Source organism: Dromiciops gliroides, chromosome 2 (assembly GCF_019393635.1).
Source record: "Dromiciops gliroides isolate mDroGli1 chromosome 2, mDroGli1.pri, whole genome shotgun sequence".
Classification (NCBI taxonomy): domain Eukaryota; kingdom Metazoa; phylum Chordata; class Mammalia; order Microbiotheria; family Microbiotheriidae; genus Dromiciops; species Dromiciops gliroides.
The window spans coordinates 531,839,185-531,857,528 of NC_057862.1; the positions used below are offsets into that span (position 1 = coordinate 531,839,185).

The 18,344-nt window shown below is 40.1% G+C and overlaps 1 protein-coding gene across 1 annotated transcript; it reads left to right on the top strand.

Moving 5' to 3' along the window:
• The first annotated feature begins 1,153 nt into the window (after positions 1 to 1,153).
• HTRA4 (HtrA serine peptidase 4) lies at positions 1,154 to 16,993 on the top strand. The gene is made up of 9 exons (XM_043982596.1): positions 1,154 to 1,628; positions 4,328 to 4,427; positions 7,894 to 8,098; positions 9,293 to 9,487; positions 10,790 to 10,822; positions 12,673 to 12,787; positions 13,297 to 13,354; positions 14,677 to 14,772; positions 16,779 to 16,993. The coding sequence occupies exons 1-9, from the start codon at positions 1,154 to 1,156 to the stop codon at positions 16,942 to 16,944; spliced, it is 1,443 nt and encodes a 480-aa protein (XP_043838531.1). The 3' UTR covers positions 16,945 to 16,993.
• The last annotated feature ends 1,351 nt before the right edge of the window (positions 16,994 to 18,344 follow it).

The window sequence follows — 18,344 nt, forward strand, 5'->3', positions numbered from 1 at the left end:
CCGGGAGTGCTTTTTCTTCTCCCCTCCAGTTCTTGGCTTGCCTGGCTTCCTTCTAGAGTCAGTTTATATTTCACCTTCTCTAGGAGACTTTTCCTGCACCATCCCCTCCTCCCTTACTGCCAGTACCTTCCCTCTGAGATTATCTTCCAGCAGTACCATTACTTGTATTATTAGTATATAACTTTGTTGTTGTTCAATCATTTCAGTTGTGTCTGACTCTTCATGACCTTGTTTGGAGTTTTCTTGGCAAAAATACTTTCGCCATTTCCTTCTCCAACTCATTTTACAGATGAGGTCATTGACAAGAACAGGCTTAAGTGACTTGCCCAGGGTCACACAACTCCTAAGTGTCTGAGGCTGGATTTGAAATCAGGAAGATAAATCTTCCTGACTTTCAGGCTATCTACCTATCCACTCCATCGACCTCAACACCTAGCTGTCCCACCACCAGAACATACATAATTGTTTGCACTTAGTCTCCTCCATTACGATGAGTTCCTTGAAGATGGGAAATGTGTGCTGTTGTTGTTTTCCCTTTCTTTGTATCCCAAGCTTAGCACAGTGCCTGACATATAGCAACGAATAAATGCTAGTTTACTGACTAACTTCAAAGAAGTCCCTTTATCTCTGTCATCTGACGTTCAGAGCCTGACACTGTGGGCCTTCCCCCAAATGTATCCAACTTACTTTGCCAACCTTATTTCACATTACTTTCCTTCACGTGATCTGCATTTCAGCTTCATTTTCATCGTATTCCCATGATTCCCGATGATCTGCAAAAAGAGAGAGTTGGCCCATAGAATCTTTAAGATAATTTTCAGCTCTAGATCATTTAAGTTTTATGGATTTTACGGCTAGATTTTTAGGTATGCTGGGAACTTCCTTCTCTCCCTTGGGTTATGGTAGGAGAACGAAAGGGGGTGAGAAGAGGGAGCCAATGTGGGTTTGGGGAAGGGGTGGGTCAGCTAGAAGGGATCAACCAGGTCCCGCCCTGCTGGGACTCAAAAGCTTAAAAGCTACGGGGCTGGCACATTCCGGCAGAGGCGGTACCATGACCTGGCGAGGACGTTGCTTGCCCTAAGGATTCTACTGGATTGGGTGCCAGGACAAGTTTCAATAGCAGAGAAAGTTAAGGAGAAAGTAAGGAGCGAGGATGATGGCCGTGGCGCTGCGTGCTGGGGAGGCCCGTCTATTCCCGTTAAGACTGTTGTTGCTGTCCACGGTAGCGATACCCTGGATCCAGGCTAGACTGCCCTGGGCCGCGTCGTCCTGCCCATCAACCTGCAACCCGACCCGCTGTCCCCCATTGCCAGTCTGCCCTATGGGGGCGTCTCCACAGCCTGACCGTTGTAAGTGCTGCCTGGTGTGCGCCGCTGGGGAAGGAGAAAAGTGCGGGGGCCCTTGGAGTCGGCCCTGTGCCCCTGGGCTGCAGTGCCTCGTGACTCGGACCGCCAAGAGCCAGGGCCAGCTGGGTACCTGTGTCTGCCAGGCTTCGGAGGACCCAGTGTGTGGCAATGACGGCCGTTCCTACCGGAGTCTGTGCGCACTCCGAGCAGAGAACCGAGCAGCCCGCCTCCGAGGAGGTCTTCCAGCCGTGCCAGTGGAGAAGGGAAACTGTGGCAACTCAGGTGAGCTCGACTAGAGGTGTAAGCTTGCTGTCCAGTCCTCTCCTGATACCTGTTCCGACAACTGGAGGTCTATGTGTCCTCATCCCCCATTCTCGATTCCACCTAAGTAATCAATCAGGATCTTAAATTAGCATTTGTAAAACATCTTTTCACCTTGCAGAGATATTACACCTCCAGTTTCTCCTTTGAATCTGACAATTGGGTCTGGTGACTAGCATTTAGATAGAGCTTTTCACATATTATCTCATTTCATCCTAACAACAACTGGTGAGGTAGAAGCTATTATTTACAGATGAGGAAACAGGCTGAGAGCGGTTAAACTGGCGGTCACAGTCTTCCCTACTCCAAGTCCCACCCTCTATCCACTGCACCAGCTAGTTGTCTAGGTCTATCTGGCCTTATTCTTCCCATTGTATCTCACCTCTTTTTTCCTTCTTTCCTTTGCTCCTGGCTGATCCTCCTGGTGATATATCCCTTTTTATTCTCATAGACTTCGAAAGAAAGTCTCATATTCTTTTTCTCTGAAATAATTTTAATCTCTCCTATGCCCCATCTTGCTTTTTCCTTCCTTTATTTCTTCTTTCTTTCCTTCCTTTCTCTCTCTTTCTTTTCTTTCCTCCTCCTCTCTATCTCTTTCTTCTCCTCCTCTCCTTCCTCCTTCTCTTCCTCTTTCTCCTTCTCCTAGTCTTCCTCCTTCTCCTCCTTCTTTTTCTCCTGTCTCATTCTCTCTAATCCTTTCATAATAAAGCCTAGCCAGAAGTTGGAGGTAAGGAGAACTAGGTTTTAATCCTGACTCTGATACTTTCTGGACTTGAGATTTCAGCAAATGACTACTCTTGAGTCCCAGCTTCTATTTTTGTAAAATAAATTAATTCTTCTCCTGCCTACTCCATAAGATTGTTGGAGGTAGGGAACAAATGAGATAGTGAGATTTAGAGTTTGGGGGGGCCTTAGATTTTGCCTAACCATCACGGAAAATAACTAGCAAGGGTGAGGGTAATTTTGTCTTCTTGTCACTCCACAGTTTGCATATTCAGCTTTTAGTTTTCTCTTGAGCTCTAATACTCTATTATTAACTACCTGTTGTCTTAAAGACATCTCAAATTCAACGTTTTCAAAACAAAACTCATTCCCCCTTTATTTCTAGCTTCCTTTATTTCTGTTGAGGGTACCTATCATATTTCCAGTCATCTAGGTTTGGGACCTCAGATTCATTCTCTACTCTTTTTTGTTTTTTTTTTTTTGGTGAGGCAGTTGGGGTTAAGTGACTTGCCCAGGGTCACACAGCTAGTAAGTGTGTAAAGTGTCTGAGGCTGGATTTGAACTCAGATCCTCCTGAATCCAGGGCCAGTGCTCTATCCACTGCTCCACCTAGCTGCCCCTCATTCTCTACTCTTTATTCTTCCTCACTCCTCATAATCAATCAACAAGCATTTACTAAGTACCTCCTATGCACCGGACACCATGCTGGTGAGACAAAGACCAAAATAAATTAGCCATTGTCCTCAAGGAACTTACATTTTATCAGTCGAGACAACATGAAACTAATTAAGTATTTGTAATCGGTCATCAAAGCTTGTTTATTTCCACCTGAACATCTTTTCCACCTGTTCCCTTATCTCCACTTACATGGCAGCCACCCTAGTTCAGACTCTAACCATTTCTTGCTTGAACTATTACAGTAGCCCCCTGCTTCCAGTCTCTCCCATCTCTAATCCATCTTATGACATATAGCTGCAAAACTGATATTCCTAAAGTTCAGGTCTAACCATACCCTCTCTTACTCAAGAAGCTCCAATGGCTCCCTATTGCTTCTAGAAGAACACACAAAATCTTCTGCCTAGAATTTAAAGCCTTTCATAATCTGTCTCCAGATTTTCCAGATAGATGATATTTTATCCCCATCCCCACCTTCCACACCATGTTTATCTACATTATAGACAAACTGGTCTACTTGCTCATTCTCAAAAATGCTTTTCAGTCTCTGCTTTTCCATAGACTGTCTTCCTTTCAACCATCCCCATACCTGGAATGCTCTCCTTTCTGCTTTCTGTTTTCTAGCATTCCTAGCATCCTTCTAGTAATATTTGGATGATGCCTCCTATGGAGGCCTTACATGATTTCCTGAGTTGTTAAGCTCTCCACCCCTCACCCCACCCCCAGCTCAGCCCTCTCCCCCGCTGCAATTACTCTGTTTTGTATATATTCCTTTGAGAGTGTTTTGCTTTTGTCTTTATATCTCCTATGCCTAATAGCATATAACAGGCACTTAATAAATACTTGCTGAATATGGTCATATATTTAGAGTTCATTTTACAAGGGGGAAATTGAGACTTAGGTGAATGTGTTTTTTCAGGGTCACAGAGGTAGGATTTGAACCCAGGTCCTGTATCTTTTGCCAAGAAACCCCTAAATGGGATTGTGAAGAATTGGACATGACAAAAAACAACTGAGCAATAACAACAACCACTGATGCAAATCCAGTGTTTTTAGTTTTTTTCTACCATGTCACATTTTCCCTCTATAATGTAGTTAGGTGAGTTCTTATTCATTGATTCAAAGTATGTAAGACCTCTCTGGAAAGTAACAGGAGATATATTTTATATTGTGAGAGACATCTGTCAGAGGAAGTTTGGATGTGGCTATGGTGTGCTGGACACCAGCATAGGCACCATCAAGAAGATCACTCTCATTCCCAGGAACCAGAAGCGCAGGCAGTCTCAGAGACAAATATAACTTCATCGCTGAGATGGTGGAAAAGGTCGCACCATCTGTGGTACACTTGGAGCTATTCCGAAGGTAATGGGACTGGGTCAGGGGAGCAGGGTAGCTATCCTATCTAAGTATCCCAGAGACATAAATGAAGGTAAAATCTCCAGAGTGTAAATATCAGGGATGGGGATTGTTAAGTTGTGCACCACAAAGCTTTTCTAGAACAAAACTCTAATGTGGAGGAGTAGAATTGAATTCAGCTGTCATTAGGGAGTACTAACATTTGAAGTTGGCCAGGAGGCAAATCCTTGGCTGTGGGAAGTCATGGGTGGTTAATTTGATGAGTTCCCCAATCAACAGGATAAGAAAACTCTCTGGGGAAGTGTTCTTTTACACAGAGGAGAACCTGAATTGTGTGCATGGAAATGCCTGTAAAAGTCCCAGCTAAAATCCTACCATCTACAGGAAGCCTTTCCCAATCCCTCTTAATTCTAGTGTCTTCCTTCTTGTAAGTATGTCCAATTTATCCCATGTAAGCTTGTTTGTATAGTTCTTTCATGTGGTTTCCTCCATTAGACTATGAAACTTTCTAAGAGAAGGGACTGTATTTTACCTTTTCTTTGTATCCCCAAGAGCTTATCACAGTGCTTGGCACATAGTAGGTGCTTAATAAATGATTATTGTAAAAATGTAAAATGCTTATTATGAATATAAAAGATAGATGGTAGCATGGTGTGGTAGTGAGAGAGTCAGCCTCAAAGCTAGGAAGACCTATGTCTAAGTCCTGTCCCTGAACACATAGTGGCTATATAATCCCAGATAAATCACCTAACTTTAGTGCCCCATGACAACTCTCTAAGACTAGCTGTGGCAGAGAAGGTATTGACCTGCATTGGTAGAGAGATTTTCTTCAATCAGGAGTTTCCTTAACCAGGTCCAGTACTCCCACCCCCATGCCTCCTGCCTCCCAGCAGCATTTAAAATCATAAATTGAGACACTAAATTGGGGAGAGGTATAATCCTGGTAGGTGTAATACAGGCGTGATCCTGTCCAACCCTTCTGCAAACCATGATCCTCTTTGTAACATCCCTGACAGTGGTCATTGAACCTCCAGTAGCAGGAAATTCAATACACACCCCACCACCAAGGAAGTCCATTACATTTGAGGGTAGGTCTCATTGCTAGGGAATTTTTCCTTATATTGAACCCAAATATGACTCCATTGACTGTTGAAGTTTCTGCCCTGTGTCCAAACAAAATTTATGGAATGAGAGTCTTTCAGATGTAAAGTTTGTGTTACATAGTAATGTAATTGGAAAATAATTTTAGGTTCTCTATGGATTTTGGCTGGGAAGAGTTTTTTGTTTTTTGTTTTTTTGCGGGGCAATGGGGGTTAAGTGACTTGCCCAGGGTCACACAGCCAGTAAGTGTCAAGTGTCTGAGGCCAGATTTGAACTCAGGTACTCCTGAATCCAAGGCTGGTGTTTTATCCACTGTGCCACCTAGCTGCCCCCAAGTTTTTTTTTTAATAAACATTTTAATTTAAAGTTTTGAATTCCAAATTCTATCTTTCCTTTCCTCCCTCCCCAAGGCAGTAACCAATTAGATATAGGTTATACATGTGCAATTATGTAAAACATTACCATATTAGTCATTTTGTATAAGAAAACTCAAATAAAAGACAAAACAAAAGAAAGAAAATGAACAATAGCATGCTTCAGTCTATGTTCAATCAATATCAGTTCTTTCTTTGGAGGTAGATAGTATGTTTCATCATTAGTCCTTTGGGATTGTCTTGAATCATTGTATTGCTGAGAATAGTTAAGTAATTCACAGTTCTTTATTGAACAATATTGCTGTCACTGTGCACAGTGTTCTCCTGATTCTGCTTACTTCACTATACAATCAGTTCATATAAGTCTTTCCAGGCCTTTCTGAAATCATCCTGTTTGTCATTTATTATAGCACTATAATATTCCATTACAATTATATACCACAACTTGTTTAGCCATTCCCCGATTGATGGGAATTCCTTTGATTTCCAATTCTTAGTCACCACAAAAAAGAGCTGCTATAAATATATATATTTTTACACATAGGTCTTTTTCTCCTTTTGGGGATATCTTTGGGATATAAATCTAGTAGTGTTATTTCTGGATCAAAGGGTATGCACAGTTTTGTAGCTCTTTGGGCAGACTTCCAAATTGCTTTTCAGAATGGTTGGATCTTTTCACGACTCCACCAACAGTGGCTTAGCATCCCAGTTTCTGGGAAGAGTTAAAAGTCAAATAGTTACAAGAGGCCTTTCCTGAGCCCATTTGTAATGTTAAGAATAGTTCATGTAAGGAATCACGTAATGATTTCCTTGCAAAAATTCTGTGAGGTAAAGAGCGCAGATGTAGTTACTTCTCTTTTTAGGGAACAGAAACTCAGGGCTAAAAAATGATTTTTGAAATTTTCTGTTGTCACTTCTCTGTGTGGTAGATTTTCTTTTTGTTTGTTTATTTTTTTTTATGTGGTAGACTTTCGACTTAACACTAGTCCTTTTGACTCTTGCCATTCTTTCCAAAGGGGCACACTATTGCCCATGTTGATCAGAATTCAAGGTGGGGATGAGAACTAGAGAGGCAGGTGATGAGCTGAAAAAAATCACCAGTATCCTTATAAACTGAAGATGCTTATAGGGCCTATATGGTCCCTCTTGTTGGTTTTGTGTCTAGAGCAGCATTGGGAGAAGTCTTCAATTCTTTATCCTAGCAAAATAACTAGAAAGTATATTCATACCCTGTACATGATTGTTGAGCCTGCAGTCTGCTGGAGCTAACTTGAATAGGCTTTTGAGAGCTGATTGTTAAATTTTCAGTGTGAACATTTGCACTTTGGAAATTGGCAAATGCTACAAATCATGGCTTTGTTTATTATCTAGACAAGAAAGTGGTGGAGAAAATGTCCATAATACAGATTAACCTTAAAAGTATGAAAAAAGTGCATCCCCTACCCCGCCCCCCAAGCTGGTTGTTATGGTTAAACATTTACCAGCACATCCCTGGTATGCCTATTACTCAAAGTGCAGATTCCTATAGCACATAAATAGTTTGCACAATACCATTTTATCATCTTTATTTCAGAGAACAAAAACTAAACACAAGATTTAGGTAAATTGTAAGGATTAAAATATACACTCTTTGATTTTCAGTCTGGTATTTAACTGTCTAGGACCTTATTGCTTTTTTGCTTAAAAGGGGCATAACTAGTAATGTTTTCAACCTGGGCAAGATCCACACATGAGGGGTGGTGGCAGTAGCATGCATCAAGGAAGAAAGGAGTCTGAATGTGGCTACAGAACCATATGTCAACAATGGGATGACCTGGAGGGAGGGTTGTTGCCCAGCCAGAGGGGGACTGCAAGGGTTTCATACTTGGGGAGATATCACTTCCTGGTGGAAGGCCATGCTACCCTCCTCACCCCTTGACCTACATGTATGATGCTATACTGGGGGCAAAGCCAAGTTTGCTTGCTCTGCTTCTGATACTCTTTTCTTGTGGATTCAGGTCACCTTTAAGCAGTGAGTATACTCATGCATCCAGTGGCTCAGGCTTCATAGTGTCTGAAGATGGGCTCATTGTTACCAGCGCTCATGTCCTTACTAACCGGCAGCGGATCAATGTAGAACTCCAGAGTGGGGCCAAGTATGAAGCGATGGTGAAAGATGTTGACCAAAAAACTGACCTTGCTCTCATCAAGATTGAGCCAGAGGTAAGGCTGTACAGGTACAAAGCTAAAACTCTCACTTTCTGAGATTAAAAAAAATTTCCTCCTTATATCTTTTCAAAGTTTCTAACTTTGTCACATGCTTTCTCTTGAGCTTCCTTCTTGTCTCTCTATTTTCTTCTATCTTGTTTTGGGTGCATTTATATGTCTATAGCATTCAAATATTGTCTGCCTAATGATCCCATCCTTCCTGAGTCTTGCTGCTTCTTAGGAGTTTTAAAATCTTATTTATGGTTTTACTTTATCTCCTGTTTATCCTGTATTTGTCTTGTTTGTACATAGCTTTTTGCATGTTATCTCCCTATTAGACTTTGAACAATTTGAGAGCAGGGATTGTCTTTTGCCTTTCCTTGTATCCCTAGTGCTTAGCACAGTACTAGGTACATAGAAGGTACTTAATAAATGTATACTGACTTGACTTTTGGGGTTATGTAAGTCATAAAATATGGGCGATTCAGACATCACATACAGGAAACTAGAAGAATGGGTACCAATGGAAACTGTAGCTATCTTCTTCCAAAAAGGTTCAGTGGATGGTCCATTCTTCTCTCCTAAGCTCTTTCTTGAGGCTTTCTTGGGGAATAGAAATATATTCCTAAACTGAACCAATAGTATTGGGGTAAAGGCCTATGCCATCAGTAATCCATAGTTTCTCTGCTAACTCCTCATCATAAGTCAGACTCATGGATCCAGCTTCTCTCCAGAGATCTGTGCTTTGGGTCTTCTCAATGGACTATACTCTGGTCTAATACAATTTGCCTCATTCACACTGGGGAATACCGGGGTATCTCACTATTGTAAGGAAATCTTGAGGTTACTCTACGATACTCTGGATGATCTCCCTTTCTGTTTATGGCCTAACATTGTTTTTGGGGCAGGAGCAGTACTTCATCGCCAACTTTAGGTTCTGTATAACTAATTTACTTAAAAGTAATATAATAACCACAAATCCTTATATATTGTCAGTAATATTTTGTAAAGAGTGAATGTTGGAAATTAGTGGAGAACTATTTGATAGCTTTTGTGGGAGTGGGTGAGGAATTTTTAGATTGTAAACTACTGTGATGTCAGGGCTGCATACGAAGATACATATGTATATAACTAGTAGCAATTAACAATTTCATCTCTTGCCTGTATTGTTTCCATTTCCCCCTCACCTCACCCCTGCCCTTAATGCAGACTGATCTTCCCGTTTTGTTCCTGGGACGATCATCCAGCCTGCATGCGGGGGAATTTGTGGTAGCTCTAGGTAGCCCATTCTCCCTTCAGAATACAGTGACTGCAGGAATTGTCAGCACCACTCAACGAGGAGGCAGGGAGCTGGGTCTAAAGGACTCTGACATGGACTACATCCAGACTGATGCCATCATTAATGTAAGTCAATTCAGGAGGCCCACTCTCTGATCATGTAAAGTGAGAGAAATCTTTAGACTTTTTCCTCCTCCCTCTTAGGATGATTTCTTTCTTTTTTTTTTTTTGTGGGACTATGGGGGTTAAGTGACTTGCCCAGGATCACACAGCTAGTAACTGTCAAGTGTCTGAGGCCAGATTTGAACTCAGGTCCTCCTGAATCCAGGGCCAGTGCTTTATCAGGGTGATTTCTTGATGTCCACAATTCACCTGATCCTCAGAATCAGTAATGAAATGCATCCTGAGTGAGGGCTGTCTCTAAATATATATTTTTTCTTCTTACCATGAGTCTGTCTTGTCTTATCATGGCTTGTGACTTTGGGTTCTTGAAGTTTTTGCCAGGAGATCACAATTTCTAGCAAGTCCCAGTAAACTAGAATGGTGTCAACCTGGTTTGTGGTAGCAGATAGATTACTGGCCTCAGACTCTGGGATACACAAGTTCAAGCCCCACTTGAAGCACCTATTGGCTAAGAGATTGTGAATAAGTCACTCAATCTCTCAGTGCCCCAGGCATCTCTCTGACTCTTCATTGCAGAGAAGATGCTTTCTTTTTGGGCGGGATGGAGGAAATTCCTCACTGGGGGCTTCCAACATGGATGGTATCAAACAGCTATCCAATATACATATGTATGTATATTGATATATCTTCACATATATGTATTATGTATAAATTTTAGTTAGTTGTGTACACAGTGTTCTGCCTGTTAGAATAGAAGCTCATTGAAAGTCGGACCGTTTTGTTTTCATCTTTGTATCCTCAGCACATAATGCAGTGCCCGACACAAAATAACATTTAGTAAACGTTTGTTGATTGACTTAAGTACAGACCTGGCCATTGGTCATATGATAGTACCTTAGGGAACATTCTAGCTACATTTGAAAGGGTTCTTCACTAGGTTGGCCACAGGGTGTTTTTTTCAGCCACAGCAACTTGTAAAGACTCTTCTGTGTTTTAGAGGAGTTGTGATGGGTATTGTGAAGAGTGTACCACACTGATTCAATCAACAACTGGTAACTGGTGTTTAGAGTGTTAGATTCTTTTGATCTTACTTAAAAAGGTGCTGAATTTTAGCACCGCCCGCTCTAACTGGGTTGCTGACTGCTGTAGAAGAATTCCAAGGGCATATAACCTATTATCTCCAATGCCAGAAGCAACTAAGGGCTTTAAAGCCCTGCTTTTTGAGGATAGTATATACATCGTAGCTGCTTAGATAGTTACTGTATTTGTCATCTGTGACTGCCTTCCTCTAATTCTGTCTTGCAGAATGGGAATTCTGGGGGGCCTCTGCTGAACTTGGTGAGTAGCTGATTTTTCTGTTGCCTTAAATCTCTTCCTAACGTTTGAGGTCCTGCCAAATTCCATGATACTGGGGTCAGGCATCAGTGTTTGAGGAGGTCTGTGAACAGATGTTTGTTCCTGTTCTTTGAGCTAGAGGAAACAGTTAAAGAAAATTCAAAACCTCTGACTTCATTGGAAAGAAAGCTGCCAGCCTTCAATTTCCCTTTAAAATTTTTAAAATTTCTTTCTCTTTCTCTTCCCCTCTTTCCTTTTCTCTCTTCCCTTCCCTTCTCTTCTTCCTTTCATTCAAAATGATGGTCAGAAGAGAGAAATGGTCAATATATCGTGTGTGGGAAGGTTACTGAACAAAAATTAAAACTCCTATGTATTATATCAACTTAGACTTATAGTCAGTCAACAAGCATTTATTAAGCACTTACTATGTATCAGTTACTGGGCTCAGTACTGGGGATACAAGGAAAGACAAAAACCATCTTTGCCCTCAAGGAGCTGAATGAATGGTTTTGGATCACTTATAACCTTAAGAGCCCCGATTCAACACATTGTACTAAACTTATCTCCACCCCAAACTCTTCATGGTATATAGATCTTAGAGAAAGTCTTCATCTTAACCAGAGGAACAGTTCATTGCTGCACCTCATTCCTTACTTTTAAACTTTTTATTAGATCTCTAGGGGAAATGTGAGTATTTGGCTTCTAACGTATGTGAGAAAAACGAAGCAACAAAATAAATGATTCATCTGATTCATTGTATCTGGTGTATATTCTCTGCACCTCAATTCTTATTTTTTACTGATTTGGTAGTCTGGGGAGGAAGTCCCTCCTTAAATGCTGAAGTATGTTTGGGGTCTGTGAGCTATTGTTACAATGCAATGTGCAAAACACACCAATTAACTGACAAGGCAAATAGACAGGGAAGTGTCTCCTGGTTTGTATAACCCCTGGCCAACCATGATTGTTTCTCTAAATAAGGGGTTCTTAACGTGGGGTCTATGGATAGATAGATTTTGTGGGGTGGGGTGGGCAATACATTTCTATGGTAAAAATTATTTCCTCATTTTTACTAACCTCTAACTGAAATTAGGTATCTTCTTCAATTACCTAAAAACATTATTTTGAAAAGGAGTCCATAGGCTTCACCAGACTGGCAAAGAGGACCAGGACGTACAAAAGGTCTTTAAATAATTCCTGCTCTAAACAGTTACGAGCAGTTCACCAGATATTGAAAGGCAGGATAACATAATGGAAAGAACGTTGGATTTAGAGTAAAACAAAAACAAATCTGTATTTCTTTTAAGTCCTGGCTTCATCACTGACTAGATGTAAAGATCTATCACCTCTCTGAATCAGTTTTCTTAGATGTAAAATGGGGGTAATGATATTTGCACTATCTCCTTAAAGACGTTTTGTGAGGGAAGTTCTTGGTAAATCTCTAAGCACTGTAGAAATGAGAGCAATTATGAGATTTCCCCCTTCCACTTTTATTTCCAGTTAAGATCAAAGATTTCCTAGGCACTAGCCTATCACCTACCTTCTGAAACCAATTGAACTTCAATTCAATTGAATTAGCTCATGACATGAAATACAAAATCCAGAATTTCTACATTCTCTTGGCAACTGCTCCTGTATACATGGTAACTTTTACATGACTATATAGCCTTAACTATCCTAGCATACCTAGAACCTTACTGAATTTTCCCCTAAGGGTATCTGTTTAAGGGGTGTAAAATCCACCAACCACAGTGCCTTCAGACCACAGGGTAATTAATTGTCTCCTTTCTCCATTGGCTGGATATTGCTCAATTGCACATAATTCAGTGACTGAAATCTATTTTCTCCCTTGCTAGGATGGTGAAGTCATTGGCATAAACACCCTGAAGGTGACAGCAGGCATTTCCTTTGCTATTCCCTCAGATCGAATTCGACAATTCTTGACAGAATTTCATCAGCGCCAGTTAAAAGGTAAGGAATATTAGAATTTTTCACACTCCTATTCCGAATTCTTAGCATTATCCACAAAAGTTTATGTGTATGCTTGAGAAAAACTGGTCTTATTAGTGATCCACTCCTGTGATGGTGGCCAGAATGTTTAGACTGAACTATATCTTTTTTTTTTTTTTTTTTTAGTGAGGCAATTGGGGTTAAGTGACTTGCTCAGGGTCACACAGCTAGTAAGTGTTAAGTGTCTGAGGCCGGATTTGAACCCAGGTACTCCTGACTCCAGGGCCGGTGCTCTATCCACTGCGCCACCTAGCTGCCCCCTGAACTATATCTTAAGAATGAATTTTGTATATGGGAGCTCTTGACTCTTTTCCTACAGAAATGTGACTCTTTAGAGAGTAATGACAAGAGTTTGTTGGCTGACAATTGGGAAAAGCAGATTGTCAGATGGAAGCATTTATATTTGGAGATCTGTCTCAGAGGAGGGTGACTGTTGGGTGTCATCAACTCATTAGATTCTTTATTTCCAGGAAAAGTTCTTTCCCAGAAGAAATATTTAGGCCTCCGGATGTTGCCTCTTTCGATGAGGTAAGTGTGTAACTTTGTGCATGCACTAACATGCTGTGGTTGTAGGTCAATTACATGAATATGATGGAAAGCTTGGAGAGAAAGGCAAAAAGCAGTTGGACTCTAGCTAGTTTCCTAACCCATAGCATTCTGGCTTGTCTTGGTGAATATGACAGCAGTGCCCACCCTACTTCATTTTGGTATCGTTTGTAATTTCTGTCTTACAGCTTTCTACAGATGTTTGGAGAGACATGGAAATCATATTAATTTTTTTTTTAACTAGCAAATTTTTTTTTTTGTTTGCGGGGCAATGAGGGTTAAGTGATTTGCCCAGGGTCACACAGCTAGTATGTGTCAAGTGTCTGAGGTCATATTTGAACTCATGTCCTTCTGAATCCAGGGCCCGTGATTTATCCACTGCGCCACCTAGCTGCCCCAATAGCAAGCATTTTTAAATGAATCTATCCCTCCCTTTAATCTTCCCGGCTTACCCCAACCCAATCAATGAGTAAATTAAAAAAACAAAAAAAAAACCCCAAATTCCTCAGTGTATCACCACCATCTGGCAAAACAAATTCCCAGATTAGCCACAGCTGAAAATGTATGCCTGTCAGATTCATCCTGTCAGAAGAGTAGCATGCTTTGACCTTATTCATTTGGACTCAGGGTTTATCATTGCTGTGATCCGAGTTCTCAAGCTGTGAATCCTGCTGCTGCTTCTAGGGCTAGGTAGAGAGCTAGGTTATAGTTATTTTGATGAATCTCTGATCTCAGGGGTCTGGGTATTCCCTCCATTTATGAAACCCATCTCTGTTCTATTCTGTTCTTTCATAACTCCCCTTCCCCCACCAGCTCTTTTAAAATTTCATGAATACGGGGCAGCTAGGTGGCGCAGTAGATAGAGCACCGGCCCTGGAGTCAGGAGTACCTGAGTTCAAATTCAGCCTCAGACACATAACACTTACTAGCTGTGTGACCCTGGGCAAGTCACTTAACCCCAATTGCCTCACTAAAAAAAAAAATTTCATGAATACTTTCTTTTTTTGTTTTTTTTTTAGTATATACTATATATATATATATAAAAATATATATATATATACTATCTATAGTATGTAAATAGTATATATAGTATATATATACTATAAATAAATAAATAAACAAATAAAATGAAATTATTAACCCTGGGGAGAGTTCAAACATGGTGGAATCCTGTGACTATTAAGCTGAGTAGTTTTCTTACATCCTAGAGACCAAATGAGTTAAAATGAAACACACATAGATTCCAAAGCATTCATTCATCACTTTTAATTTTAACATCATGAAAATCTGCTCTTATTTCTTAGGCTTCTCCAAGAAATGAAGAATCAGGATCCAGATTTCCCTAATGTGAGTTCTGGGGTCTTTGTATATGAAGTGATTCGAGGAACTCCTGCTGCAAGGTAAAAGACAAAATGAGGTCTTCTATTTTTTTGAAAGTCATATGGCTATAATTTAGGTACTTAGTCAGGGTCTCAACAACAGTACTAGTATTTTTGTGTTGTTAAGATTGTCTTGTATTATAAACTTTTTCCACATCAGGTTTTTGTGAAATAAGCTAGGAGAACCACAAGTGAGAGAATGTTTTGAGAAATTACCAGACCTTCTTTTCTTAGAGTCTTAATTGAGGAGGGAGCAGCAACCCCATTTTAGGGCTTCTCATTTTCCAGGCACAATTTTGTGTAGGCTCTTACTAAAGGTCTTTAATGTTAAAGAAGCATAGTACTGGACTTGGGAGTCAGGAAGGCTTGAGTTCCAATCCTGCCCTAAACATTTATTAGCTATGTGACCTGGGACAAGCCACTTAATCTTTTCTTCAGTTTCCTCATTTATAAAACGAGGAGGTTGGACTTAATGATCACTTATGTTCCTTCCACTTCTAAATCTATAATCCTACATTTTAAGAAGCAAGGCATTTCTATAAAATCTTGGTGACAATGTTAAGAGGCTGAAGTTGGAAGTTTCTTTCGGCTGATATGAGGAAACAAGCCCATAGGTGGTCCTGAAAGAGGAGGTTCCTCAGAATGTTTTGCTCTTGCTTTGGAAACTTTCTGCTACCACCACTCACAAGATGCTTGTGTTTGTTCTCCTGTAAATATAGTACCCATGATTCCATGGACTTTTCCTCCTGTGTTCCATCTTCCTTATTGTTCAACAACACTTTTTATCAACTGCTTAAAATGCATATGTTACTATTAAAGGGAGAATGAAGTTTGCAATACAAGGTATATACAGAATACGGAACTTACTAGTATATCATCTTACTGTTTAATTTGGCTTGACAAAGTAAATTGGGTTTGATATAGGTTTTTATAGTTGTTTCCAGCTCTCCTTAACTTCTAATTTCCAATCTAAGGCCAACTGTTTCTCTGTTACAGGAAAGCAAGCTTCCTTCTGTCTGGTTCTTAAGTTTTTGCCTTCATTCTAGCTCAAAACTGTTCTTCCTAGGACAGCCTTCTACCTTAGATTCTAAACAAAGAATTATCCTTAGTATCTTGCATTACTGAACACAGAGACACATAGTCAGAGCAATCCTAAATTGACCCAGTTCTAAAAGTTCTGATTTTTCTTCTTAAACCTCTCAACTCCTCTACTTTTTTCCATCTTTTCTAAACCTATTATTTTTCTACAATTTCTCAAGTTCCTTTTTAATTCCATTTCTCATAGTATCCAGAACCACTCCTGGGCCTCCCAATCTCTTATGAGTCTCTCCCACCAAGGAAATAATCTACTGGATAGAATCTCCAGAGAAGGTCACATCTCAGAAGACAGAAACATTAGCATAGCTACAACTCTATTAACATTTCTATTGATGTATTTAACATTTGATCTTCTTCCACATGGAGAACAACAGATTCTACATGTTGATGATTTAGTCCCTTAAAAGAAACCAATGAACTGGGTTTATGCCCTATAACTTTGCTGACCAGTTTCACTTCAGAAAGGAAGCTAGAGACAGAACCCTACAGTTCTAGAATCATTCAATGCACAGCCTACAGTTCAGCTTACTATGTTCTCTAGTTCTAGTAATTTTTTTTTTTGAAAAGAGAAAAGAGCCAGATAACTTTCTATCAGGGCCAAACAGATTATATATTTAGATTATATATTTAGGGAAAAAACATATTTCTATCCTAACTACTTTTTACTTTCGCTTGGGGTCAATGAGTTAGCCTAATGGGGAAGCTCATGGGTAAGAGAAAATCCAGGGGAAATTTGCCATTTGTTTACTTACCTGTAGGAGTAGGATGTTGGAAAGCTAGTGGGTGTCTAAAACTGGAGATTAATTTTTCCCAACACAATCCATCCTCCAGGATGAATAAAGCAAAACTGTCTCCAAGCTTTGTGTGGTTCTTATCTAGTAAAGACAAAAGCCTTTTCTCTAGTTTTCTACTTTCATCTTTTCCCCCAGCTCTGGGATGCGAAACCATGATGTGATTACCAGCATAAACGGACAACCTGTCACTTCCATCACAGATGTCATTGAAGCTGTGAAAGAGAGTGACTCCATTTCCTTAGTGGTTCGTCGGAGAAATGAGGATGTGGTCCTGACAATCATCCCTGAAATAATTAATTAACCAGAGCTCCCATTTAGAGACAAATTTATCTAGCAAAACTGAATTTATACTACTTGGTTCATACTGAAGATGGCCCAAAGACTTGGGGGTCTTCTTCCTTAGAAAATAAATCCTTTTGCTCATTCCATCTAGAGCTCTGATTAGGTAAACATTTATTCTTTTCTAATAATAATTTATATCCATATAGTGCTTTAAGGTTTACAAAGTGCTTCTCTCATAATCCTCCTGTGAGGTTATAAGTGAGAGGGATAAGCACTGGACTTGTGATTTCATGGGTATAGGGAACTCTCAGGTGAAGAACACTCTACCAATGCAGGGCAGTACCTTCTCTACAACTTGGACTAAAAGTATGGTTATGGCCATTTTATAAATGAGGAAAACAGGTTCAGAGAAATTAAGAAACCACAAAATCTCTTGGTTGGAAGTGACCTTGGAAATCATCTAGTAAATGTTCAAGTATGCCCCCTACACCATTCCCAACAACTAGTCATCCAGTATCTGCTCAAAGATATCTGGTGATAAAACTCTTATCTCCTTTGGAAACCAATTTTAGGAAATTCTTTGTCACACAAACAGAAGAAGAGGACACCAAAGTGCATACTCCTGTTAATGGAGCAAAATTTGAACTTAAATTATTTAGAGAATTTATAAAGAAATTAAACCCAACTTGACTGGGAACAGTTTTATATTTTACTCCTAAAGGAGATCTAAGCCAGAGGCCCCTCGCCTTGTGAAAAGCCACTTTTCATTTTTCCAAAGCCTGGAAATGACTGAAGTGGGGTGGCTGTGTATAGTCAGTAAAGGCCCTAAATGGAGTTGGAGGGAGGGCATAGCGCTGGCAACCTAGACCAGGCAAGCCCTCTCTCTCTGGTAGGGGCTAGGGAGGGGCCTCTCTTCCAACACAATCTTCATCATTACCTTTGATGTCATTGTCAAATTTTGTTGCTTACTTAATAGGATCAGAAGATTTAGATTTGGAAAGGGTCTCCTACTGGTTCATTGAATTCATTTTGTAGATAAAGAAACTGAGATCCACAGAAAGAAATGATTTGCCTGAGGTCACATACACTGGAAGCAAAAGAGTCAAAACCAAACTCGTGTCCTTTGTCTCCAAATCCCGTGGTGGTTGTCAAGTTAAAATGACATAATCTATGTAGAGTGTTTTGTAAACCTTAAAATGCTATATAAATGCTAGCAATTATTAAATGCAGGAAAGGTGAGTTTTTAAGCCTTAAAATCATTTGTAATTCAAAACACAACAGCATTATTAAGAGGAAAGGGTTGTCTCCAGTCTTTTGTGAATGGGAAAACTGGACCAAATACCCCAATCGATGGCTTTAGTCTACAGGAAGACTTTTAAGTACTATTGTTTAAGTAGACACAATACACACCTGAGAGGG

What these genes read in the sequence shown, in the direction of transcription:
- HTRA4 (XM_043982596.1), top strand. Translation starts at nt 1,154, where the DNA reads ATGATGGCCGTGGCGCTGCGTGCTGGGGAGGCCCGTCTATTCCCGTTA. An exon ending in GGGGGCCTCTGCTGAACTTG is followed by an intron (nt 10,823 to 12,672) that starts GTGAGTAGCTGA and finishes CTCCCTTGCTAG; the next exon opens with GATGGTGAAGTCATTGGCAT. An exon ending in ATGTTGCCTCTTTCGATGAG is followed by an intron (nt 13,355 to 14,676) that starts GTAAGTGTGTAA and finishes CTTATTTCTTAG; the next exon opens with GCTTCTCCAAGAAATGAAGA.